Source organism: Erinaceus europaeus, chromosome 12 (assembly GCF_950295315.1).
Source record: "Erinaceus europaeus chromosome 12, mEriEur2.1, whole genome shotgun sequence".
In the NCBI taxonomy this organism is placed as follows: Eukaryota; Metazoa; Chordata; class Mammalia; order Eulipotyphla; family Erinaceidae; genus Erinaceus; species Erinaceus europaeus.
This window is the reverse complement of record NC_080173.1, coordinates 68604671-68629758: the sequence shown is the minus strand read 5'-3', so window position 1 is coordinate 68629758 and position 25088 is coordinate 68604671. Positions and strand designations below refer to the sequence as shown.

The following is a 25088-nucleotide window of genomic DNA, read 5'->3' as shown; positions in this document are numbered from 1 at the left end:
AATAGTTTGTACATGCATAACATTTCCCAGTTTTCCATATAACAATACAACCCCCACTAGGTCCATTGTCATCGTTCTTGGATCTGTATTCTCCCCTCCCACCCACTCCAGAGTCTTTTACTTTGGTGCAATACGCCAATTCCAGTTCAGGTTCTACTTGTGTTTTCTCTTCTGATCTTCTGGCTATTTCTCTTCTGGCTATTTTTTTCAACTTCTGCCTGAGAGACATAGTATCTTTTATTGTCATTATCATCATTATTAAAAAGTATTATTCCACGGAGTATATATCCTATAAACTCTTTTTTTTTTAATAATTTATTTCTTTATTGGGGAATTAATGCTTTACATTCAACAGTAAATACAATAGTTTGTACATGCATAACATTCCCCAGATTCCCATTTAATAATACAACCCGCACTATTTCATTCATCATTTTTCATGGACCTGTATTCTCCCCAACCACTCACCCACCCACCCCAGAGTCTTTTACTTTGGTGTAATACTCCAATTCCATTTCAGGTTCGACTTGTGTTTTCTTTTCTAATCTTGTTTTTCAACTTCGGCCTGAGAGTGAGATCATCCCATATTCATCCTTCTGTTTCTGACTTATTTCACTCAACATGATTTTTTCAAGATCGGTTGAAAACGGTGAAGTCACCATTTTTTACAGCTGAGTAGTATTCCATTGTGTATATAGACCACAACTTGCTCAGCCACTCATCTGTTGTTGGACACCTGGGTTGCTTCCAGGTTTTGGCTATTACAAATTGTGCTGCCAAGAACATATGTGTACACAGATCTTTTTGGATGGATGTGTTGGGTTCCTTAGGATATATCCCCAGGAGGGGAATTGCAGGGTCATAGGGTAGGTCCATTTCTAGCCTTCTGAGAGTTCTCCAGACTGTTCTCCACAGAGGTTGGACCAATTTACATTCCCACCAGCATTGCAGGAGGGTTCCTTTGACCCCACACCCTCTCCAGCATTTGCTGCTGTTACCTTTTCTGATGTATGACATTCTCATAGGAGTGAAGTGATATCTCATTGTTGTCTTGATTTGCATTTCTCTGACAATCAGAGACTTGGAGCATTTTTTCATGTGTTTCTCGGCCTTTTGGATCTCTTCTGTGGTGAATATTCTGTCCAAGTCCTCCCCCCATTTTTGGATGGGGTTATTTGTTATCTTGTTGTTGAGTCTGGCAAGCTCTTTATATATATTGGTTATTAAACTCTTATCTGATGTATGGCATGTAAAGATCTTCTCCCATTCTGTGAGGGGTCTCTTGGTTTGGGTAGTGGTTTCTTTTGCTGTGAAGAAGCTTTTTAATTTGATGTAGTCCCATAGGTTTATACTTGCCTTAGTCTTCCTTGTAATTGGATTCGTTTCATTGAAAATGTCTATAAAATTTATGCAGAAAAAAGTTCTGCCAATATTTTCCTCTAAGTATTTGATAGTTTGTGGTCTAACATTCAAGTCCTTGATCCACTTGGAATTTACTTTTGTATTTGGTGAAATACAGTGATTCAGTTTCATTCTTCTGCATGTTTCAACCCATTGTTTCCAACACCATTTGTTGAAGAGACTCTGCTTTCCCCATGTAATAGTCTGGGCCCCTTTGTCAAAGATTAGATGTCCATACGTGTGAGGCCTCATTTCTGGGCTCTCAATTCTATTCCACTGGTCAGTGTGTCTGTTCATGTTCCAGTACCAAGCAGTTTTGATGACAATGGCCCTATAATACAGTTTGAGATCTGGCAGTGTGATGCCTCCGGTTCTGTTCTTTTTTCTCAAGATTGTTTTGGCAATTCTAGGTCTTTTCTGGTTCCAGATAAACATTTGTAGCATTTGTTCTATTCTCCTAAAAAATGTGCTTGGGATCTTGATGGGGATAGCATTAAATTTGTAGATGGCTCTGGGTAATATATTCATTTTGATGATGTTAATTCTTTCAACCCATGAGCATGGATTATCTTTCCACTTCTTTGTGTCTTTTTCAGTTTCTTTGAGTAGTGACTCATAATTTTCAGTATACAAGTCTTTCACTTCCTTGGTTAGGTTTACTCCTAGATATTTTATTGTTTTTGTTGCTATAGAAAAAGGAACTGATTTCTGGATTTCAATTTCTTCTAACTTAGTGTTTGCATAGAGGAATGCCACTGACTTTTGAATGTTAATTTTATATCCTGACACATTACTGTATTGCCTGATGATTTCCAAAAGCTTCTTGCTGGATTCCTTAGGTTTTTCCATGTATACTATCATGTCATCTGCAAATAAGGAGAGTTTGACTTCTTCTCTTCCAATCTGTATCCCTTGAATTCCTTGCTCCTGCCTGATTGCTATGGCAAGAACTTCCAACACTATGTTGAATAATAATGGTGATAGTGGGCAGCCCTGTCTAGTACCTGATCTGAGTGGAAATGCTTCCAGTTTTTCACCATTGAGTATGATGTTGGCTGTAGGTTTGCTATATATAGACTCCACTATATATAGTGGAGTCTATATATAGTGGGATGTTGTATTTTGTCAAAGGCTTTCTCTGCATCTATTGATATGACCATGTGGTTTTTGGTCTTGCTTTTGTTGATGTGGTGGATCACATTGATTGATTTACGTATATTAAACCAACCTTGCATGCCTGGGATAAACCCCACTTGGTCATGATGAACAATTTTTTTGATATACTGCTGTATCCAGTTGGCTAGAATTTTGTTCAATATTTTCGCATCTGTGTTCATCAGAGATATTGGTCTGTAGTTTTCTTTTTTGGTTGTGTCCCTGTCTGCTTTTGGTATCAGGGTGGTGTTGGCTTCATAGAAGCTGGCAGGGAGTATTCCAGTGTCTTCAATCTTCTGGAAGACTTTTAAAAGTAGAGGTATTAGTTCTTCTTTGAAAGTTTTGTAGAATTCATTTGTAAAACCATCTGGTCCAGGACTTTTATTTTTGGGAAGATTTTTGATAACTGTTTCAATTTCATTAGCTGTGATGGGCCTGTTCATGTTATCCACTTCCTCTTGACTTAGTTTTGGAAGTTGGTAGGTATCTAGGAAATCATTCATTTCTTCCAGGTTCTCTAGCTTGGTGGCATATAGTTGTTCATAGAAGCCTCGCATGATATGTTGAATTTCTGCAGTGTCTGTTGTGATATCTCCTCTTTCATTTACTATCCAATTTATTTGGGTCTTCTCCCTTTTTTGTTTTGTGAGTCTGGCTAAAGGCTTGTCGATTTTGTTCACTCTTTCGAAGAACCAACATTTACTTTCATTGATCTTTTGTATGGTTTTCCTATTCTCAATGTTATTTATTTCTGCCCTAACTTTAGTGATTTCTGTCCTTCTGGTTGCTTTAGGATTCCTTTGTTGTTCTTCTTCTAGGTCTTTAAGATGTGCAATCAGGCTGTTTATTTGTGCCTTTTCTTGTTTCCTAATGTGTGCTTGTATAGCTATGAACTTCCCTCTTAGGACTGCTTTAGCTGTGTCCCAAATATTTTGATAGCTTGTGTCTTCATTTTCATTGAACTCTCGAAACATTTTGATTTCTTCCTTGATTTCCTCTTTGACCCAGAAGTTGTTAAGAAGTGTACTGTTGAGCTTCCACATTTTGGGACTGTTACTAATCTTTTGTTGATTGTTAAGTGTTAGTTTAATTCCACTGTGGTCTGAGAAGATGCTTGGGATGATTTCAGTGCTCTTGAATTGGCTGATGCTGTCTTTGTGGCCTAACATATGGTCTATCCTTGAGAATGATCCATGTGGATTTGAGTAAAATGTGTATTCCAGTTTCTTGGGATGAATGACTCTGACAATTTCCAATAGTTCTAGTTTATCTATCTCTTCATTTAGCTCCCTTATGTCTTTACTGATTTTCTTCCTGGATGATCTGTCAAGCTGAGATAGTGGGGTGTTGAAGTCCCCTACTATGACTGTATTACTGTTAATATATTACTGTAGCTCTTTCAGTAGAAGTTTGATGTATTTAGATGGCTTCTCATTGGGTGCATAGATATTAATAATTGTTAAGTCCTCTTGATTGACTGATCCTCTGAGCATTAAGTAGTGTCCATTCCTATCTTTTTTAATCTTATCTATTTTAAAGTCTATCATGTCAGATATGAGAATAGCTGTTCCTGCCCTTTTTTTTTTTTAATTTATTTTATTTATTCCCTTTTGTTGCCCTTGTTGTTTCATTGTTGTAGTTATTATTGCTGTTGTCATTGTTGGATAGGACAGAGAGATATGGAGAGAGGAGGGGAAGACAGAGAGGAGGAGAGAAAGATAGACACCTGCAGACCTGCTTCACCGCCTATGAAGCGACTCCCCTGCAGGTGGGGAGCCGGGGTTCGAACCGGGATCCTTATGCCGGTCCTTGTGCTTTGCGCCACCTGCGCTTAACCCGCTGCGCTACAGCCCGACTCCCCTGTTCCTGCCCTTTTTTGTGGGCCATTGGCTTGTATGATAGTTTTCCATCCTTTCACTTTAAGTCTGTGTTTGTCTTGTTGAGTTAGGTGAGTTTCCTGTAGACAGCATATTGTTGGGTTGTGTTTTCTGATCCATCTTCCTACTCTGTGTCTTTTAATAGGTGAATTCAGGCCATTGACATTAATTGATATCAAAGATTGAAGATATTTTAACGCCATTCTTGTAGAGTTTTAGAGTGTTTTGATATATGTCCTATTTGTGGTGGTCAGGTTGTTTATAGGAGACCTTTCAGAACTTCTTTCAGAGCAGGCTTGATGATGGTTGCTTCCTTCAACTGTTGCTTGTCTGAGAAGGTTTTGATGCTTCCATCTAGTCTGAATGACAATCTAGCAGGATATAGTATTCTTGGCTGAAAGCCTTTCTCATTGAGCACTCGATAGATATCTTGCCATTCTCTTCTGGCCTGTAGTGTTTGTATGGAGAAGTCTGCTGCTAATTTTATGGGTTTTCCTTTGTAGGTGACTCTTTGTTTTTCTCTTGCAGCCTTGAGGATCCATTGTTTATCCTTATTCCTTTCCAATCTAAGTATGACATGTCTTGGTGTCTTTAGGTCTGGGTTAATTCTGTTTGGGACCCTCTGGGCTTCTTGAATCTTTATGTCTTTGGTGTTGTCTAGACTAGAGAAATTTTCAGCTATTATGGCCTGGAGAATGCTTTCTTCCTCCCCTTCTCTTTCTTCCTCTGGTAAGCCAATAATGCATATATTGTTTCTTTTGAAGTCATCCCATAGGACTCTGTTGTTGTTTTCAGCATCTCTTAATCTCTTTTTGAGATCTCTTACTTCTTTTTTAGTTGTCTCTAATTCATCCTCAATCTTGCTAATTCTGTTTTTAGCCTCGTAGATTCTATTCTCTCTGCCCTCTACTGCTTTCTGGAGTTCATCTATTTTGTTGCCCTGTTCTGATACTGTTTTAGCTTGTTCAGCTAGTTGCCTTCTTAGCTCAGCGATTTCAGCTTTCAGCTCTCTAATAACCATGAGATAATTAGAATTTTCTTCCATTTTCTCATTTGTTGTTCCTGCATTTCTGATTACAATTTTTTCAAATTCTTTACTCACTCCTATTATTATTTCCTAAGCTAATGTTTGGATGTTGAACTCGTTGTTTTGTGCTTCACCCTCTGGAGGACTTTTAGCTGGGCTCTTGTCCTGGTTCGAGTCTCCAATATTTTTTCTTGTTGTTTTAACCATTTTATATATGTTAACAGTTTTTTCAATCCCTGAGTTGGAGTTCAGTGGTGTAAAAGCCTCTTTTTTTTCCTTCCCTGTAGGCTATGGGAGCCTGAGGGCTTTTAAACTATCAATAGGCTTCTTAGCTTAATCACTGACTCCTGACCAAGAGATAAAGCAGGGTGTGGCAGAGATAATCCAGTGGTTATGCAAAGAGACTTTCACAGCCCCTCAGCTATGCCACCGAGGTATAGGTCTTCTCCTGAGTTTCCAGGTTAGATCTCTGTCCCCTGGTGTCCCTCCCTGTTGCTGCTCCAGATTCTGAGGGTAGTAGTAGCAATGGAGACTCAGAGTTGCACTTAGTGAGTCTCTGGGGAGTCCTTTCCTCCCTTCAGCTGTCCCCTTGTTGTGGAGCAGACTGGAGGTGGTGTCTCCACTGATAAACTGTTGAACTGTTAGCAGCCACTTAATCTCTCCTTAGGCCCCTCTCTCCTCTCTGTCACCAGCCATGTGTGTTTGTACTCACAGGTGATTTACTGGGTTCCTGTGGTCATTCTAGTCCTGTCTTGTTTTGGTCCCGGTAGTCTCCTTTGGTATTCCTAGTTGATCCGGGAGAGGGGAGGAGAGGAGAGGAGAGGAGAGAGGAGAGGAGAGGAGAGGAGAGGAGAGGAGAGGAGAGGAGAGGAGAGGAGAGGAGAGGAGAGGAGAGGAGAGGAGAGGAGAGGAGAGGAGAGAAAGCGATCTGCTGCTCGTAGCTCCGCCTCCGGAAGTCGAATCCTCCTATCTTTTTTTTTTTTTTATTTAAGAAAGGATTAATTAACAAAACCATAAGGTAGGAGGGGTACAACTCCACACAATTCCCACCACCCAATCTCCATAACCCACCCCCTCCCATGATAGCTTTCCCATTCTCTAGCCCTCTGGGAGCATGGACCCAGGGTCGTTGAGGGTTGCAGAAGGTAGAAGGTCTGGCTTCTGTGGGCATTGACTGGTTGGTCCATACTCCCAGTCTGCCTCTCTCTTTCCCTAGTAAGGTGTGTCTCTGGGGAAGCTGAGCTCCAGGACACATTGGTGGGGTCTTAAATTCAGGGAAGCCTGGCCAACATCCTGGTGGCATCTGGAACCTGGTGATTGAAAAGAGAGTTAACATACGAAGCCAAACAAATTGTTGAGCAATCATGGATCCCAAGCTTGGAATAGTGGAGAGGAAGTGTTAGGGAGGTACTCACTGCAAACTCTAGTGTACTTCTGCTTTCAGGTATATATTTTGCAGTAGTTTATGGGTACGTGTGCACATAAGCTCTCTCTCACAGAAACTGGTTATGGGACTTTGTTAGAAAGTGAACTACCTGAGATGAAATTAGAGTGTACTATAAAAGGAAAGGTCTCACCCGAGTAATGAAGCTGAAGGGTTGTCATTCCACACGTGAAGTCTCTGGACACAGTCTGAGGTGAAGCATGTTGAGGTGGCAATCATTGCGTTGGTTAGGTTGTGATCGGCGGATGCAATATTATTTGGTATAGATTGGGAGAGGCATACCGAAAAGTGGGCCCTATCCAAGGGTTCCAGGACTGGGGGAAGTAGGGGCTCTATAGTGAAGATGTGAGGTTCCTGCTGTCTTAGTGTTCAAAAAGACAATAGATAGTTAATGTTATCATCACATTATTTGGTAATTGGGTTAACTTTGAAAAGTACTTTTGTTATGGTTTGCTGAACAGTATCCAGTATCTTGTATATAGCTGTGCTATTGGATGCTTCTAATCTACTTGGTCTAGGCTTTTGAGAGAGTCCGCATATCAAATACACAGCCTATATATTAAAAAGATTCAGTTTGTGTTTTGAAAAACTTTGAGACATACAATTGATTTTCCCCCTCTCATATTAATTAACTACTGATTTATATGTCTACATTTTGCTAGGAGTGTACATAAACACCATTCCCACCACCAAAAGACTGTGACCCATCCCTCCCACCCACTCCCACCCCCCACTGGCCCAGGAAGCTGCATGTCTACCCCTCACCACAGGGTTTTTACTTTGGTGCCCTACTTACAATTTGATCAGGTCCTGCTTTTAGTTTCCCTTTCAGATCTTCTTACTCAACTTCTGTTGATGAGTGGGATCATCCCATACTCATCTTTATCTTTCTGACTTAGTTCACTTAACATAATTCCTTCTAGCTCTGTCCAAGATGGGTCAGAGAAGGTGGGTTCATTGTTCTTGATAGCTGCATAGTATAAGAAGCCCTTTAGATGGCCTGTGGTAAAAGGCTATATATCACATATCTTCATAAACTTACAAAACATGCTTTACCAGCTTGTAATTATTACTCATAATAGAAAGTGGAATTAACATCTAGAGGCCTCTAATACTACTTATTACTATTAGTCTCTTGCCTCCATCTTCTTTTCCCTTGCCAACAAGGAGCAAGGTTGAGTGACTTGAATTTCATTTTCCTTGTATAGTGTCATGTTACTAGCTGTAATGAACCCTAACATTAAGTACTCAGAGTGAAGAAAGGGATATGATTAATCCATTGCTTAAGTGAATTGACGTAGAATGTGTAGTGTAAAAGAGAAATATGCATCTTAATAGCTTCTTTATTGAGGTATAATTTATATATAATAAAAAGCACTTTATATGAAAAGTTTCATTTCAGCAGTTGTATACATGTATATAACTACCATCACAATCATAATATAAAATATTTTGTAAACTTCTATTCTATCTCTCTCTTTTTTTTTCCTTCATAAGATTTACTTGAGAGATAGGAGGTGAGTACCAGAGTATAATTCAGCACATGTGATTCCAGGTATTGAACTTAGGTCTTCATCCATTGTGCCACCCCCTCAACTGCTCTTGTTTCTTTTGAAGTCAAAGGTAGAAGAAACAATAACTCTAACTCTAGATAACCACCAATCTACTTATTTTTTATTATTTATTTATTTATCCCCTTTTGTTGCCCTTGTTGATTTATTGTTGTAGTTATTATTGTTATTGATGTCATCATTATTGGATAGGACAGAGAGAAATGGAGAGAGGAGGGGAAAACAGAAGGGATGAGAAAGACACCTGCAAACCTGAGTCACCAGTTATGAAGTGACTCCCCTGTAGGTGGGGAGCCGGCGGCTCGAACCGGCCTCCTCACAGTGATCCTTGCGCTTTGCGCCACCTGTACCTAATCCTCTGCGCTACCGCCCGACACTCCACCAATCTACTTTTTGCAGCTAAAAATTAGTTTTGCTATATACCATACCAAGTTCATATGAATGAATTTAGATTAAATTTACTATTTTATGTTTGGCTTCTCTTCAACATAGTATCTTTGAGATTCACCCAAGTTGTATGGATTGTGGACATATTCCCTCCCATTGCTGGTCTAATGACTCAAGAATTTTTATAGTTCTTTACCTACTAATCTATGTTTGAGATTTTCTTTCTTAGTTTGATTATGAATAAAATTGGTATGAATGTTAATTTTAAAATGCTTTTATAGTTATGTATTCATTACACGAAAGAATAATTAGGTCATAGTGTGTTTTTAAATTTATAAGAATCAGTCCAGTGTCATTGTATTATTTTAAACTCTCGCCATCATTGAAAGTGCCTAGAGGACTTTATCCAATAAACTTCTTTCTTAGTGCATATACATACACATACACACATACATTGCTTAATACTGAACAGTTTAACTTCAGTCTGGAGCTTGGCAAAACAGTGCCACAAACCCTGTATCTATACGGTTGTTTTTTTTTTCCCCAGTAGATAAGACTATAGTGTAGGAACCTATTGCTTTGACACACACACACACACACACACACACACACACACACACACACACACACACACACTTTGGTTAGACTTATATGCTCTGTTCAGGTTGCTGATTCTACTTATATACCAATCTCTTTTTATATTAATTCCATCAAGGATCTATGTATTCATGCAGAAAATGCCTAGCTTAGTGTTTTATATCATCGGGGCACTCAATAAATAGTAACAGAATTGAAATAATGGTATCCCTTATAAATACTTATAATCAAATAAAACTAAATATATGGAATATGAAATCGTATCCCTTATAAATACTTACAATCAAATAAAACTAAAATATGGAGTATGAAATACTCTTCCAGAAATATTTGAGTTAAAATGACTTAAAAAAGCTGGTATTATGATTTCATTATATGACAATGTATGTATTTCAGATCATATTCACTAATTGCAGGCAGGGTATACTAAGGGGATGGATATGTGTGTTTTACATATGTAATGTTTAAAATGTACTTATTTTGCTAGAGGTTGTATCATGTAAGTTGACAAGATCTAATTAGATGGGTAGATTAAAAATCACCTCTTGCAGAAATTCTAAAGCCTTTGTTTGGCTAATATACTTGTGATTACTTTCTTTTTTGTAATTTAATTTTTTATTCATGATTAATAGATTATAAGCTTGTAAGATTACAGTGTTCCATATTAGTATTAAATATTATTATTACATATTACTATATGTTCTAGAAAGAGATTACACAACTGCCACCAGAGTTTTGTATCCCTACCATCCCACCTCCCAAAGATAACCATCATAATTCTCACTAGTTTTAGAAACAATTTGCTTGCTTTTGTTTGCTTTTCTTTCAAAGTTCACATGTATCAGATCTCTGGATTCCATATATCAGTGAAACCATCTGGTAGGTGTCTTTCGTCTATCTACTGTTTCACCAAGCATAGTTGCCTCCGGTTCAACTTGTGATCAAATAGCTGATACAGTAAAGTCTTGAGCTGTCTGCTTTTCTGCTGTTGCTGAGAGTAGAAGTCTCTGCAGTGTCTTTCTGTTTCTCGACATAAGTACTAGGAATGTTCAGTTTAATGACATACTTTATTTCTGAATATAGAAAATTCAAGTCACTTTATAAGGTAATCATTGTTATTCTGCCTGAGATGTGGAATTTGTACTGTTCTTTCTTGACTTCAACTAATTCAAAAGTGAGTGTAGTGTATGGTTGGTTGTTTTAATTTGTTAAAATTTAGAGAGGCAATACTACCAGGTACCCACTGTAGGAAGTATGCCTTAGCTACTCAATCCACCAGAAAATGTCTTCAGAAATAATATTTGCGCACAGTGCCATCTGATTTTCTGTCTTTTACTTCCCCAAGTCATTCTCTTTTTCTTTGTAGATCATGTTTCAGGCATATGGAGACAAACAGGGACCATTGCATGGGATGTTGATCAATACTCCATATGTGACCAAAGATCTGCTTCAATCAAAGAGGTTCCAGGCACAATCCTTAGGAACAACATACATATATGACATTCCAGAGATGTTTCGGCAGGTAAGTAAAAGTATCTACTGGGGGATAGGGCTGTCTGACATGTTGCAGAGAGGAATGGTTTTCCCAGAATTTCTACCATTCTTAGCTTTGTATAGAAAGGAGCACTCCCAAAAGGCAGGGAATATCTTCACACTGTTCACATTTATTTTTTTATTTATAAAATGGAAAAGACCGGGAGTCGGGCGGTAGCGCAGTGGTTAAGCACAGGTGGCGCAAAGCACAAGAACCAGCATAAGGGTCTCGGTTCAAGCCCCCGACTCCCCACCTGCAGGGGAGTCGCTTCACAAGCAGTGAAGCAGGTCTGCAGGTGTCTATCTTTCTCTCTCCCTGTCTCCCCCTCTTCTCTCCATTTCTCTCTGTCCTATCCAACAACGAAAGCGTCAATAACAACAACAATAATGACTACAACAATAAAACAACAAGGGCAAAAACAAAGGGAAAATAAATAAATAAATAAATATTAAAAAAAAAAAAAAAAAAAAAGGAAAAGACCATAGGATAAGAAGGGGTACAATTCCACACAACATTTCTATAATATTCTAAGTCTTTAGTTTTCCTTTTCTTTCTTTCTTTCTTTTTTTTCTTTTTTTTTGCAACAGTACTGCTCAGCTGTGACTTATGCTGGTGAGGGGGATTGAACCTAGGACTTCTGAAAGCCTCTTTGCATAACCATTATACTATCTACTCCCACCTTCATTTTTCTATTTTTCAGAAAACCCAGGTTGCTAGCTGATATTTTAGCTTAATATAATGAGAATCAATATAGATAACAGTTATCTACATGTATATATATATAGATAGAGTTCATAGTATACAGTTAAAATATCAGTTCTTTTGTGAGAAACTTATTATACCTGAATATAACTTAATATGAGAAAATATGAAATCTACCCTAATGAAAATAAATTTCTTTGTTCTGTATGGTGAAACATCACTATGCTGCAATTTTTTCTTCCATTAGAAGACAAGAATGGTATAGCCCCACAAAAAAATACAGAAATTCAGTAGATAATGAGTAAAGTATCAAAAGAATACTGAATTTGTCCTTTAAAAAAAAAATCTATGAATTGGGGCAGGCAGTGGTGAACCCGGTTGAGCTCACACATTATTTCCATGTGTAAGGACCTTGGTTCAAGTCTGTGTTTCACACCTGCATGGGCAAAGCTTCACAAGCACTGAAACAGGCCTGCAGGTTTCTCTCTTTCTCTCTCTGTCTTCCCTATCCTTCTCAAATTCTCTCTGTCCTGTCTAATAAAAAACAAAAAAGAAGGGAAGGAGAAAAGGGGGGCCGGGCAGTGGCGCACCAGGTTAAGAACATACAGAACGAAGTACAAGGATCCAAGTTTCATTCCCCGGCTCCACACCTCCAGGGGGATCCCTTCACAAGTGGTGGAGCAGGCCTGCTGTCCATCTTTCCCTTCTCTCTCAATTTCTTTCTGTCTTATTCAACAACAACAGCAATGGGGAAATGGCCACCACACATTGGATTCATAGTGTGGGCATCAAGCCCCAGTGATAACCCTCAGGCAAAAAAAAAAAAAGAAGGGATGGAGGAAGAGAAGAAAGGAGAACATCCACCTGGAACCAGTGGTGGATTTGTAGTGCAGGCACCGAGCCCCAGTGATAACCCTAGTGGCAATAAAATAATTTTGTAATATATAATTTTCTATGTTTTCTGATTAATACTACCGGTATTGCTACATTTGAATTCTAATAAAGCAGCATGTGTGGTCTTGGTAAATTATATCTATAGTTGCTGTATTATTTACAAAGATTTCCTATCTCTTGAAACATCTTCATTCTTTATCACAGGCATTATTAGCCTAAAGGTTGAGTTTTGGTTCTGTTTCCTAATGTCAGCAGTATAAATAAAATCACACACTGGGGGTCGGGCAGTAGCATAGTGGGTTAAGCGCACGTGTGGCGCAAAGCGCAATGACCAGCATAAGGATCCCGGTTCGAGCACTCGGCCCCCCACCACCACCACCTGCAGGAGAGTTGCTTCACAAGCAGGTCTGCAGGTGTCTATCTTTCTCTCCCCCTCTGTCTTCCCCTCCTCTCTCCATTTCTCTCTGTCTTATCCAACAACGAACAACATCAATAATTACAACAACAAGGGCAACAAAAGAGGAGGAAAATGGCCCCCAGGAGCTGTGGATTCATGGTGCAGGCACCGAGCCCCAGCAATAACCCTGGAGGCAAAAAAAAAAAATCACTCTTCCTATAAAATAGACAAAAATAATGTGATGGGGGAGATATGTAGGTATGAATGAGACTTTAAATTTTTGGGGGGGTAAGCAAAGGAGGAAATGAACTAGTTCCTAGGTCTTAAGGGTTTTGTTTATATGAAGTTTTATAGAAACTATACTGAATTAACCTGGATAGTTATCTATTTTTCTAAATTTGGTTAGAATTGCCGTGCACATTTACAGGTTGTCTTATGTCTCTGGTGACCTAATTCCCTTATCTGGACCTGTAGCTCTAAAAAGATATCAGAAAGATAATGCTGCTAATAAAGCAGCTCTATTAGCAACTTTCTTCTTCAATACAGTGTGAATGTGGTTCACTTTCCTGTACATTCATCTGTTGTGATTTTTTTCCCTAGGCTATTCCTTCCCTCTGTTATTTTAAGAGGGTTTAATTACTACTTAATGTTTTTTATTCTGTAAAATTTTCTTGGACTTCTTATTATTAAGTTTAGAAATCATAAAGTATTTAAATTTGTTTTAAAAAAGTGTCTTAATTTTGACATGTAGAAAATAGGTGATTTTTATGTGTGATAAGATGCCAAGGTCTATATATGATGCTATTTGTATGGTGAAAAATTAAAACCTGTGGTTCAATATAGAGGTGCTATAGGAGTAGCCTTTCCATATACTTTGTTCTTAAGACCAATATGAAATCTTAGGAACAGCTTTCTATTGCAGAATTTTGAGAGCTCTTCTTATCCTCCAGTGGCACTATTGGTTAGCACACAGCACTTGTTCCGCAAGATCACTTCTTGTTAATCCTAATCCACGGGCAATTAATGCTACTTAAAACTACACAGGTCTGGTCACAAAGTTGAGAGCTTCTCAATGAATTATGAAAGACATTTAAGTCAACTCAGAACATAAAAAATTGGGGGTCCTGGCAGTGGCACACATGGTTGAGTGCCCAGGTTGCAATGTGCAAGGACCCGGGTTCAAGCCCCCAGTCTCCACCTGCAGGGGGAAAGTTTTGCAAGTGGTAAAGCAGTGCTGCAGGTGTCTCTCTGTCTCTCTCCCTCTATGACTGTCCCTTCTCTATTTCTGGCTGTCTCAAATAAATAAAGATAATTTTTTTTAAATTAAGTCTAAGACGGATTAATCTTGATTTGGTCTGTGGTAAACCTCTAGGCAGTGAGCAAGTCTTTGGATTTCTCATCATAACTTGTAATTATCATTCTTTGAATTTATGATCTTAAATTAAATTATAGCCGGTAAACAAAGCTGATGAGCATGGAAATTCTAAAAGTAGTTGTCATTCAGGAACCCTCAGTGACTGATCTGGCTCTTTTTTATTCATAACAGTGAAAAATGATGATGAATCTACTTTGACTGAAATAAGAATTGTATAGTTTGGTCACCGTTTAGACTCTCAGCAGGAAAGTTGGCAAAACCAAAGCAAACCCAAAGTGATCAAATGCTAGTAATTTGTTTTTCCATGTTGAAATGCTACTTATCACTTATAGTCAAAACTTTTCTCTACCACTAGTCCCTGATTAAATTATGGGAGTCGATGTCCACACAAGCATTCCTGCCATCCCCCCCTCTGCCTTCTGACATGCTGACATATACTGAGCTCGTGTTGGATGATCAAGGTCAACTGGTTCACATGAACAGACTTCCAGGAGGAAATGAGGCAAGTATTTGAATCCCCTTCTCCTCTGCTATATATATATTTGTGAATGTTGGTATCAGCTGTCAAGGCAGTAGCCATTTAATATCATTAAGATACCCAAGTGGCAAAGACAACATAGAAGTCTGGTTGGTAAAATTCTTTATAAATTAGTATTAATTACATGATTTAATAACTCTTTAGAAATATTCACTGAATTTATATTTACTTCTTAGGTATAACAAGTATTGTTTTTAAAAGTATTTTTTGTTGTTAGACATATATGAAGTGGTCTGATATCTAGTATTTGCATTCAAAATAATGCAAGGAAATAAGTGTAAATATAGATGAAATGATCAGTCAAGAATTGTTAACTAAAGCTTTGTGAAAATACATCGAGTCTGGTTAGTTTTTTTCATTTTCAGTTCCTGTAGCAATTGGAATTTTTGAAATTTCTTATAGAACATTTAAAGCACTGTTTTGCTTGATGCTTTCATTTGTTTTTTTTTTAACTTATTTGCATACTAATATGCATTTTTGGTATGTTTTCCATGCTCGAGTAATTTGATCTGGTGCTATTGTGTGCATAGTAAATATATTCTTCCTGAACGGGTTCATTCAGATCCAAGGGTTTTTATAAATGGAAAGAACAGGACACATTTCTGTTATTTACCCAATACATTCTAGCTGTAGAGTTTTTCCTATGTAGCTCGCTCTTAATGATGATGTAAAGTTATATTCTGTCTTACTTGCTGCACTGAGATTGTTTTCACTGATTTTAACTATGCTTCTATTGTAAAAAGTGTTAGTTTTTTTTTTTTCATCTTTTGTTTTTTAGGTTTTTATTTTAACCTTAGAGATACCCCCTAGTTAAATCTCACTTCTTTTGAGTATTCTTTATGTGTTCATCATAAACAAATTGGGTAAACCTTGGAGATAAATTGCAGTTGTTTTCCATTTTATTTAATTTCTTTTCAAAAATTTTTTGAAAAATACAGTAGTGAATGGTGAAAGTAGATGATTTGGTATTAAGAAGGATGCAAGCCCCAGACTATGTGGAGAATATCAGATTTTTATCAAGAGTTCTAATCTAGTGCTTTGACAGATAGCAAAGACCTGATTCTGGGAAGGAAGAACACACAGAATTTGACCAGAGCAGATGTATACTCATTAACACACAAAGTTACAACAGAGGTATATGCCAATGTGTGTAGTATCTACTTAGTGAGCTCCTCGACAGCAAAGGAAAGCTTGTGCTAGACTTGATTTCTGACTCATTGAGCAGTGTGGTCTTCACTTACAGAAGGCACACTTGTGAACTTGGGACTGAGAGAAAAACTGTTTTAGGTAATGTAATTAAAACACAAAATGAGATTTTTTGACCATGTAAAGCTAGCTGCAGTACTATGTGAAACCTCCTGCCATGATCTTTCTCTCCTGCTTTCTCTCTGCTCTCTTTTTGTGTTTGAGTGAATGGAGACTGGGGGAATAGTGAAGTCCCAGAGGGACCCAGCTCTGTTCTTGCTGAAATTACAAGCACAGAGCTGCCTGGGCATGAACATGTAGTGTTTACTCTGCCAGTATGAATACAAATAGTCTTATTATACGGGACTCTGTACCCAAAGACCACACACACACACACACACACACACACACACACACACACACCAAAAAAAAAAAATTAAAGATTTGTTTTAACCCTTGTAAAATCCAACAAAGCTTGGTGGAAAAAGAATATTTTATATCCCTTTCAACAGCTTCTTAGTATTATGCCTATGAATAGTAGAGTCAGTACAGAAATATATGTTTTTCTTTGCCTGGTACTTCAGTATCTTGAAATCTAGAAAACTAGCAGTGTGTGTGTGTGTGTGTGTGTGTCTGTCTATAGTATATATATTTGCTCTTTGTTTTTTCTCACTTGTTACACTTCTTAGTTGCCTTTTTCTTTCCTTCTTTTAAAAAAATTTTTTTTTTATTATGATTGACTAGGAGTGGGGCTGACTGTTAGTTTGCAGTCAGTCAATGGCCGTAGTAGGATTATAAGGTACTGCTCTACAGGAATGAGGGTGGGTTATTAGTACCAAACTCTCTTACCAATAACTTGAACTTGAAAGAAGTATGTCTTCTGAGAAACTGACCAATGTACAGCAGTCAGAGCTCTGAGGGACAGCTGTGCCTAAGAGATGACAATGTGTCAGTAGGATATATTTCCACATACTCAGCCCAGTTTTATCAGGGCAAGTTGACTTTTGGCTATTGCAGTTTAATTTTCTTTGGCCAAAAAGACAAGTTTGTCATAAGCCTGGCACTTTACATATTATCCCAAGAATGATGTGAAGGGAACAGAAGGAACTCATGTTGATGAGATTTGGAGTAAAGAAATGGGCATCTGAACGTAGGTTTAAGAAACAGTTTTATTTATAAAGGAAAAAAAAAATAGACCCGTTCATATTCTGAGAGCCAGTGCTCAATGTAAATGCACTGATACTACATAGTCATTAAATCATCAGAACATGATGGTCTCCAAAGAGAGAACACTACTAGGTCATCATTGTAGGTGATACTATATTGGACTTTCAGGGTTTAAAAGCTAACACATGGATATGAAGAATAACAGTAAAACAAGAAGTTCCTGCAGTTTCCCCATGAATTGAGATGCTTCCCCCATAATCAAAGGCAGAAAACCTGTACTTATCAGACCACCGGCTATCTGCGTGGCCAGTCTTTTTTCCTTATTTTTTTCCCCAAGACAGTAAATAGGTAAAATGGTGATGGGATGAGGATTTGGAACAATTCAGTTCCATTTAGTTTTAGGTAACTTGTGTGCCATTTAAGGAAGAATATTGGCTGTTTCAGCAGAGATGTGACCTGCATTTTGAACTTTGTATCCAAGCAAGAGAAAGAGCTTTTCTGTTGTGGTATTAGTTAGTTCTCCTTTCTGTTTTCTTGGTTTTTTCCTTAACCCTCATCAAAGATGTAACTGAAAGAATGCTATAATATGCATTATGGAATGTATAGAACACTTTTTTTTTTTGCCTCCAGGGTTATTGCTGGGGCTCAGTGCCTGTACCACGAATCCACTACTCCTAGAGGCCATTTTTTTTCCCTTTTGTTGTAGCCTTCTTATGGTTATTATTGTTGTTGTCATTCATTGTTGAATAGAGCAGAGAGAAATGGAGAGAGGACGGGAAGACAAAGATAGACACCTGCAGACCTGCTTCACCACTTGTGAAGCAACTCCCCTGCAGGTGGGGAGTGAGTGCTCGAACATGGATTCTTACACTGGTCCTTGCGCTTTGTGCCACATGCGCTTAACCCACTGCACTACTGCCTGTCCCCCAGAACACATTTTTCTTGTCAGATTCGAATGGCATAGCATTTGGTATAAATTTAGAGTAGGAATAAAAAAAAAGATGTTGACTAAGTCTGTGCACTGTATTTATTACCTGCAAATAACTCTACAGGTAAGTTATTTAAAAATATGTAACAGTTTCAGGTTAAGGATATACATTTGAGGAAAATATAATTGCAACATTGGCTAAGCTGATTCCATTTTAAAATTCTGTGATGGGCTTTGTATGTAAATATACAGCTAAATTAATGTGTGCGCTTGAGTCTGGATACAGAAGAAAGGCAGAGAAGCAGCAAGTTTACTCTTACCACTTTTTGAAATTGCAGGAATTGTTTTCATTTTTCTGCTTATCTGCTAACCTGTTTTGATCATTTGGTGGAAGCTATAATTGCAGGTGGGAACACTCTGAGTAACAGTTCACAATCCAGTGCAACTGTTTTCGCACTAAATTCTGTTATTAAAAACTCAGGGCAAAGGTATAACTGATTTGACAAAGAGCAGGATAACTTTATCCAGTGTAGGACAAAGGAAACACTAGCCTTCTTGAGCTATGTTCTTATTTGCTCCAAAATAAATTAACATTCTTTTTTTATATTTATTTATTTATTTATTCCCTTTTGTTGTCCTTGTTTTATTGTAGTTATTATTGATGTCATTGTTGTTGGATAGGACAGAGAGAAATGGAGAGCAAAGGGGAAGACATAGAGGAGGAGATAAGGATAGAAACCTGCAGACCTGCTTCACCGCCTGTGAAGGGACTCCCCTGCAGGTGGGGAGCCGGGGGCTTGAACCGGGATCCTTACTCCGGTCCTTGTGCTTTTTGCCACGTGCGCTTAACCTGCTGTGCTACCGTCCGACTCCCCAATTATTAGCATTCTTTATTGCATTTCCTTTAATGACTTGTGAACTAGATCACGGATCTCTAAGTTAGGGAATGATAGAGAACTATCTTTAATATCAATTTTAGAAATAAGAAATCTCCAAACATGGGCTTATGTGTGAGTATGATATAGGCCACTATTTTTAAAAATTATTTATTCATTTTTTGGATAGAGACAGAAACTCAGAGGGAAGTGGGAAAGAGAAAGAGCCCACTGCAGTCCTGTCTCCCTGCTTATGAAATTTATCCCCTGCAGGTGGGGACAGGGACCTTGAACCCAAGTCCTTGTGCACTGTAATGTTTGTACTCAATCAGGTGTGCCAATGCCCTGTCCCAAAATACCACTATTTATAATGTTGTTGTTGTTGTTCTTTTTTTTTTGGGGGGGTGTCTTGTTTTTATCCTGCACATGGGCTTTTGTTTATTTTGTGTGGCACTGGCACCTCATCTCACTTATGCATGTTTCTACCACTCCCACGATGATTTTTTAAAAATTCTTATTATTTCAAATAGAAAGAGGAGAAACTTTGACAGGGAAGCAAGCAATCACTTGTGCTGCTTCCCCAAGTTCCATTGTCCTTCCATATGGTATCAGCGTTCAAATCTGGGACTTCATGCATGGCAAGGAACACAACTTGCTGGATGAAATATCTCCTGACTCTTAGCATGGGTTTTTTAACAGTATAAACCCATGTATCTCCTTATACTATTCCCATATTATTGAAAAACTGAGTTAATAAGAAGTCACAATATTTAAAAGCAGATAGGATTATTATATATAGGATGTATACTCTCAAAATTAGAGGCTGGCATTCTTGCCTTGTTGAAAAATTTTTGAGAGAAATGTATATTCCTCATTGAATGCAATTTGATAATCACCTTTTTTCAAAAGCATACCATCTGTAAGGCTTCATTTTCATTTTTTCAGATGGGCACTAGGTGTCAGGGTTTTTCCTTTTCAAGAACTTATCATTTAAATAAGCTTCTTGAATTGCTCTGCTTGGTGAGGCAAGTTTAGAGTGTCCTCCTCCTCCTCCCCTACCTCCCCCCCCTCCCCCCTCGTTAATGTGGTAGATGTATTTCTACAGTATGCAATTGAATTTTTAACTTGCTCTGTTGGATCTTACATTATTGTAGGATAGAATTTTTTAGTTATATTTGACAGATACCAGAGCTCTACCATTTAAGGTGTTCTGTTTTGTTTTTGTCTTTCTTACCTTATACATGAAAGAAATATGCTTTACAGAGGAGGCTGTCATGATTGGCAATTTACTTTCAGTTCTGATTTTCATTCTTAGGGGTGAAATGAGATTAAAAATTGAGTTGTAGAACTTCTCAAACTTTACCAGTGTCAGTTTTCACTGATTTTGTTTTAGGAAAGGAATTGATATCCATTTCAACTATGGCATAAGCTTCTCTTTAAAACTTTTAATATAAGATACTTCAAAGTCATTGAAAAATAAGGAGAGTGAAAGCGTAAATCGCACTGCATCTACCAACTAACTTAAACAAAATTTTTTTTTTTAAGTTTTTTTAAAAAAAACTTATTTGAGGCAGTGTTTGTGATTAAACTTTCAGATTGGTCATATATTATTTTTTAACTTCAACTATATCAAGAAGTACATGACAAGGTGCTTATTTATTTATTCCCTTTTGTTGTCCTTGTTTTTATTGTTGTTGTTATTGATGTCGTTGTTGTTGGATAGGACAGAGAGAAATGGAGAGAGGAGGGGAAGACAGAGGGGGAGAGAAAGATAGACATCTGCAGACCTGTTTCATTGCTTGTGAAGCGACTTCCCTGCAGGTGGGGAGCAGGGGGCTCGAACCGGGATCCTCATGCTGGTCCTTGCACTTTGTGCCACGAGCACTCAACCCGCTGTGCTACCACCCAACTCCCAAATAAATTTTTAAAAACGTAAACATTTCCCACTACTCCTCACTTACATATTTCTCTAATGATTTGAAATCTTCAGTTTCAGTACAATGGGCTTCCTAGAAATTGACTAGGGAAAAAGAAACATAATATATATAATTCCACACCTTTCCCACCACCATAGTTCTGTGCTGCCTTTGAGAACGGAATTTGGTAGGCTTATGCAATCTAAAAGATTGGGAAGATTACTTAGTAGGTCCAATCAGTAGCCCTTAGTCACTACTAGCTAACCCAGAGGTCCACTGTTTTAGAATTTGGTTATTGTTGTCACTGGGACCTCACTGCTCTGAGATGACTTTTTCATATAGAGACAGAGGCAAAGAAGGAAAGACCCACAGTACTGAGGCTTCCTCCTGGACTGATAGGCCTGGCTGGGTCCCACTCACTATCCAGGTGAGCTTCCTTGCTGATCCAAATTATTTTAGAAAAACTACCTTAACTCTGTTTTAACTCATTTGGTTGGCATTTTTCCATACTCTCAGAGGAATTATGCAAGTCATCCTGTACTCATGTTCCAGTAGAATCCATTTTGACTAGAGAAAGTATGTATATGGTTGTGGACTCGAACAGAACAAGTACTGATCAATTCTCATGCACATCCAACTATTTCTGCAGATTAACATTAAATTTTTGTATGTTGTTTTACTCTTTTTAGCCTCAGACTAGCATATTGAATGTGAAGCTAATTTGGATGTATTTTTTTGGATGTGTTTTTGTTTCATTCTTTTGAGATCAGTTTACCTGTTCATGCTGGGTGTGGAAATTGAATCTGTATCAGTCTTTCAGATATGTGTTGTAAAAGAGGTATATTTGCTGAAGGTGAGTGCGGAAATAGACCTGGGAAAAGTGGATCCGAAAAAAAAAGGACCATGGTCTGTGCACTGATTGTTGATGTTATAAAAAGAGACTAATGGCCCTTGCTACCAATCTGTTCCTAAAGATAGGAAAATGTAAGTTCTTTGAGACTCACAGACGAAAGGTATCATATACTACTGATTACATATAAACATTCATAATTTGTGCTTGCCTTATTTTTTGTCAAGGGCTTCAGAAAATCAATTTTGAATCCTTTCAGGCCTAGCAAGATAGGAATTTCGGATATAAAAAAGACATTATAGAATATATGACAAGGTAGTTTTATTTAAAACTATTAATGCGCCTTTCTCTTTTATCCCTATTCAAAGAAAATTTGTTTTGCTATATAAATGCTGTCCAAAGTAAGACAAGATGTGCTTTTCTGCTATAGGTTTAACTTCCTTTTTTTTTTTTTTTGAATATTTATTTATTTATTTCCTTTTTGTTGCCCTTGTTGTTTCCATTGTTGCTGTAGCTATTATTGTTGTTGATGTCGTCGTTGTTGGATAGGACAGAGAGAAATGGAGAGAGGCGGGGAAGACAGAGGGGGGAGAGAAAGACAGACACCTGCAGACCTGCTTCACCGCTTGTGAAGCGACTCCCTTGCAGGTGGGGAGCCGGGGGCTCGAACCGGGATCCTTGAGCCGGTCCCTGCGCTTTTCACCACGTGCGCTTAACCTGCTGCGCTACCGCCCGACTCCCTAGGTTTAACTTCTAATGAATTTCTGACTTGATTCTTTTGGAATACACATGCTTTTTCTTTCTCTCCTATTTTCTTTACTTTCCTTCTCTCCTTCCCTTCCTTCCTTGCTTCCTTTTATATCAAGTAATGAAACAATGGTCTCATCCAAGAGTGATACTGTTAGTCATGTAAGCAGAGCACTGCTCAGTTCTGACTTATGGTGATGCAGGGCATTGATCCTGGAACTTTGGAGCTTCGGGGAAGACAGTCTCTTTGCATAACTAGTATACTATCTCCTCCACTCCTGATTGACTTTTTTGCCATCAAGGTTAATTGCTGGGACTTGCAGTGTTCCTGGTGCTCATATTTTCCGCCATGCCCCACCTTTTCTTTTTTCCTTTTATTTGATTGGACAGAGAGAAATTGAGAGGAGAGGACCAGCTGGAGAGATAGAGAAAAAGAGCTTCACAGCTCATGAAACTTTTCCTCCTGCTGTTGGGCACCTGAGGCTTGAACCTCGGTCACTGCATATGGTAACATGGTAACATGTGTGCTCAGTCAGGCACAGCACTTAACCCACTGTGCTACCGTCCAACTCCCTATCCAGTACTTTTTATGAGAGAGAACAGAGAGACACCAAGGCACTGCCTCACCACCCATGGTGTTCCTATGGTCCTCCCTTATTGTTCCAGAGATTGAACCCAAGGTCCACATATGATGAGGCATACCTTAACCAGCTGAATGATCTCCTTGCCCCCGAAAAGTTTTATTTATTTATTTACTATTACTATTTTTTATGAGTATCTAACTAGAGTTACTATCCCGTACAGTATACAGGTCAGAAAGTAACATTTTTTGTGTGTTTGTATAAGAGCTCAAGTCCAGTTTCCTTCTCTCTGGACCTTATTTTCTTTGTGAAGTAGATCAAAGCAAAGTCCATGTTAACACTAACATATTAAAATTCTTTGTTATTATTGCCCCGGACCTTATAGGGTGGTCATCCTTCCTGAATGAGCAGCAGTAGAACTCTTATTACACTCTTGGGTGGTGGAGATAGCAAATTGTTATGCAACGACTCTTGCCTGAAGTTGTAAAGTCCCTGGTTCAATCCCCTGTACTACTATAATCCAAAGTTGAATAGTGTTCTGACAAACAAACATGCTATTTTACTCCTGTAGGTGTTGCTACGAAAAAAAATAACAATAACTTTTAGAATGGACAGTAATGTTCAATATCTCGGTCACAGTTGGACTTGTAAATCTTTATAGAAAGACATTGTTAGAGATGAACTCAAAGTGTACAGATAAAGCCTTTTTTTTTCCTCCAGGGTTATTGCTGGGCTCGGTGACTGTACCATGAATCCACCACTCCTGGAGGCCATTTTTCCACCTTTTTTGTTGCCCTAGTTGTTGCAGCCTCGTTGCGGTTATTATTGCCATTGTTGACGTTGCTTTGTTGTTGGATAGGACAGAGAGAAATGGAGAGAGGAGGGGGAGACAGAGAGAGAGGGGAGAGAAAGATAGACACCTGCAGACCTGCTTCACCGCCTGTGAAGCGACTCCCCTGCAGGTGGGGAGCCGGGGGCTCGAACCGGTATCCTTACGCCGGTCCCTGCGCTTTGCGCCACTTGCACTTAACCCACTGTGCCACCGCCCGACCCCCAGATAAAGCCTTTTAAGGCAAATACTCCTTTCTGCTCCACACAGTGTATCTTGATCTGTGGGAATGCATCATTACAAGCAAAATTCTCTCTTACTGTCTCATAGCATTCTTTTTTTTGCCTCCAGCCTTATTGCTGGGCTCTGTGCCTGCACTACAAATTCACTGATTCTGGAGACTGTCTTTTTCCTTTTGTTGTCCTTGTTCTTTATTGTTGTTGTTATTGCTGTCATTGTAGGATATGACAGAGAGAAATCAAAAGAGGAGGGAAAGATGGGGAGAGAAAAATAGATACCTGCAGACCTGCTTTACTGCTTGTGAAGCGACTCCCCTGCAGGTGGGGAGCCAGGGGCTCGAACCGGGATCCTAACGCCAGTTCTCGCGCTTTGTACCATGTGTGCCACCACCTGGCCTCCCTCATAGTATTCTTTTAAAATTTCTTTGCTGAGCTTAATACTACTTATTTATGGAGTATCAGCACATTTGGAAAGCTCATGCACACCTGCACACTCTGTTCACACTGATAGTACAATTAATGTTTATGTTAATTTGGGGTCATGATTTGTGTTGACATTTTGTTTCTAACGGCATTTATGGGCACTATCAGAATAAATGTTGATATTATTGTGTTTTAGTATCTGTTATAGTAAAATTAAGCCAAGGTACTCTCAGGAGAAAAAAAATAGATAGATAGATAGATAGATAGGACCTTACTGTATCACTGGTGTTACTCAGACAATGACATCTCAGGGCAGAATCCTAATCACTGTTTGGAGCATCAGAAATAATGATCACCTCTGATCGGAGGTTGTGAATAATTCATTCCTTTTGATTTTTCACGTCTTGTCCAGTGATACTTTTCAAACCAAATTTGTTTCTACAGGAAAA

At 38.5% G+C, this 25088-nt stretch overlaps 1 protein-coding gene across 8 annotated transcripts in view; it reads left to right on the top strand.

Moving 5' to 3' along the window:
* LOC103108101 (acetyl-CoA carboxylase 1) overlaps positions 1 to 25088 on the top strand; it is a 338374-nt gene that overhangs the window by 258573 nt on the left and 54713 nt on the right. For all 8 annotated transcript variants that reach the window (XM_060203908.1, XM_060203911.1, XM_060203907.1 and 5 more), the window contains 2 exons: positions 10826 to 10981; positions 14717 to 14863. In XM_060203908.1, the coding sequence (XP_060059891.1) occupies positions 10826 to 10981; positions 14717 to 14863 (303 nt within the window). The remainder of the gene's footprint in view (positions 1 to 10825; positions 10982 to 14716; positions 14864 to 25088) is intronic.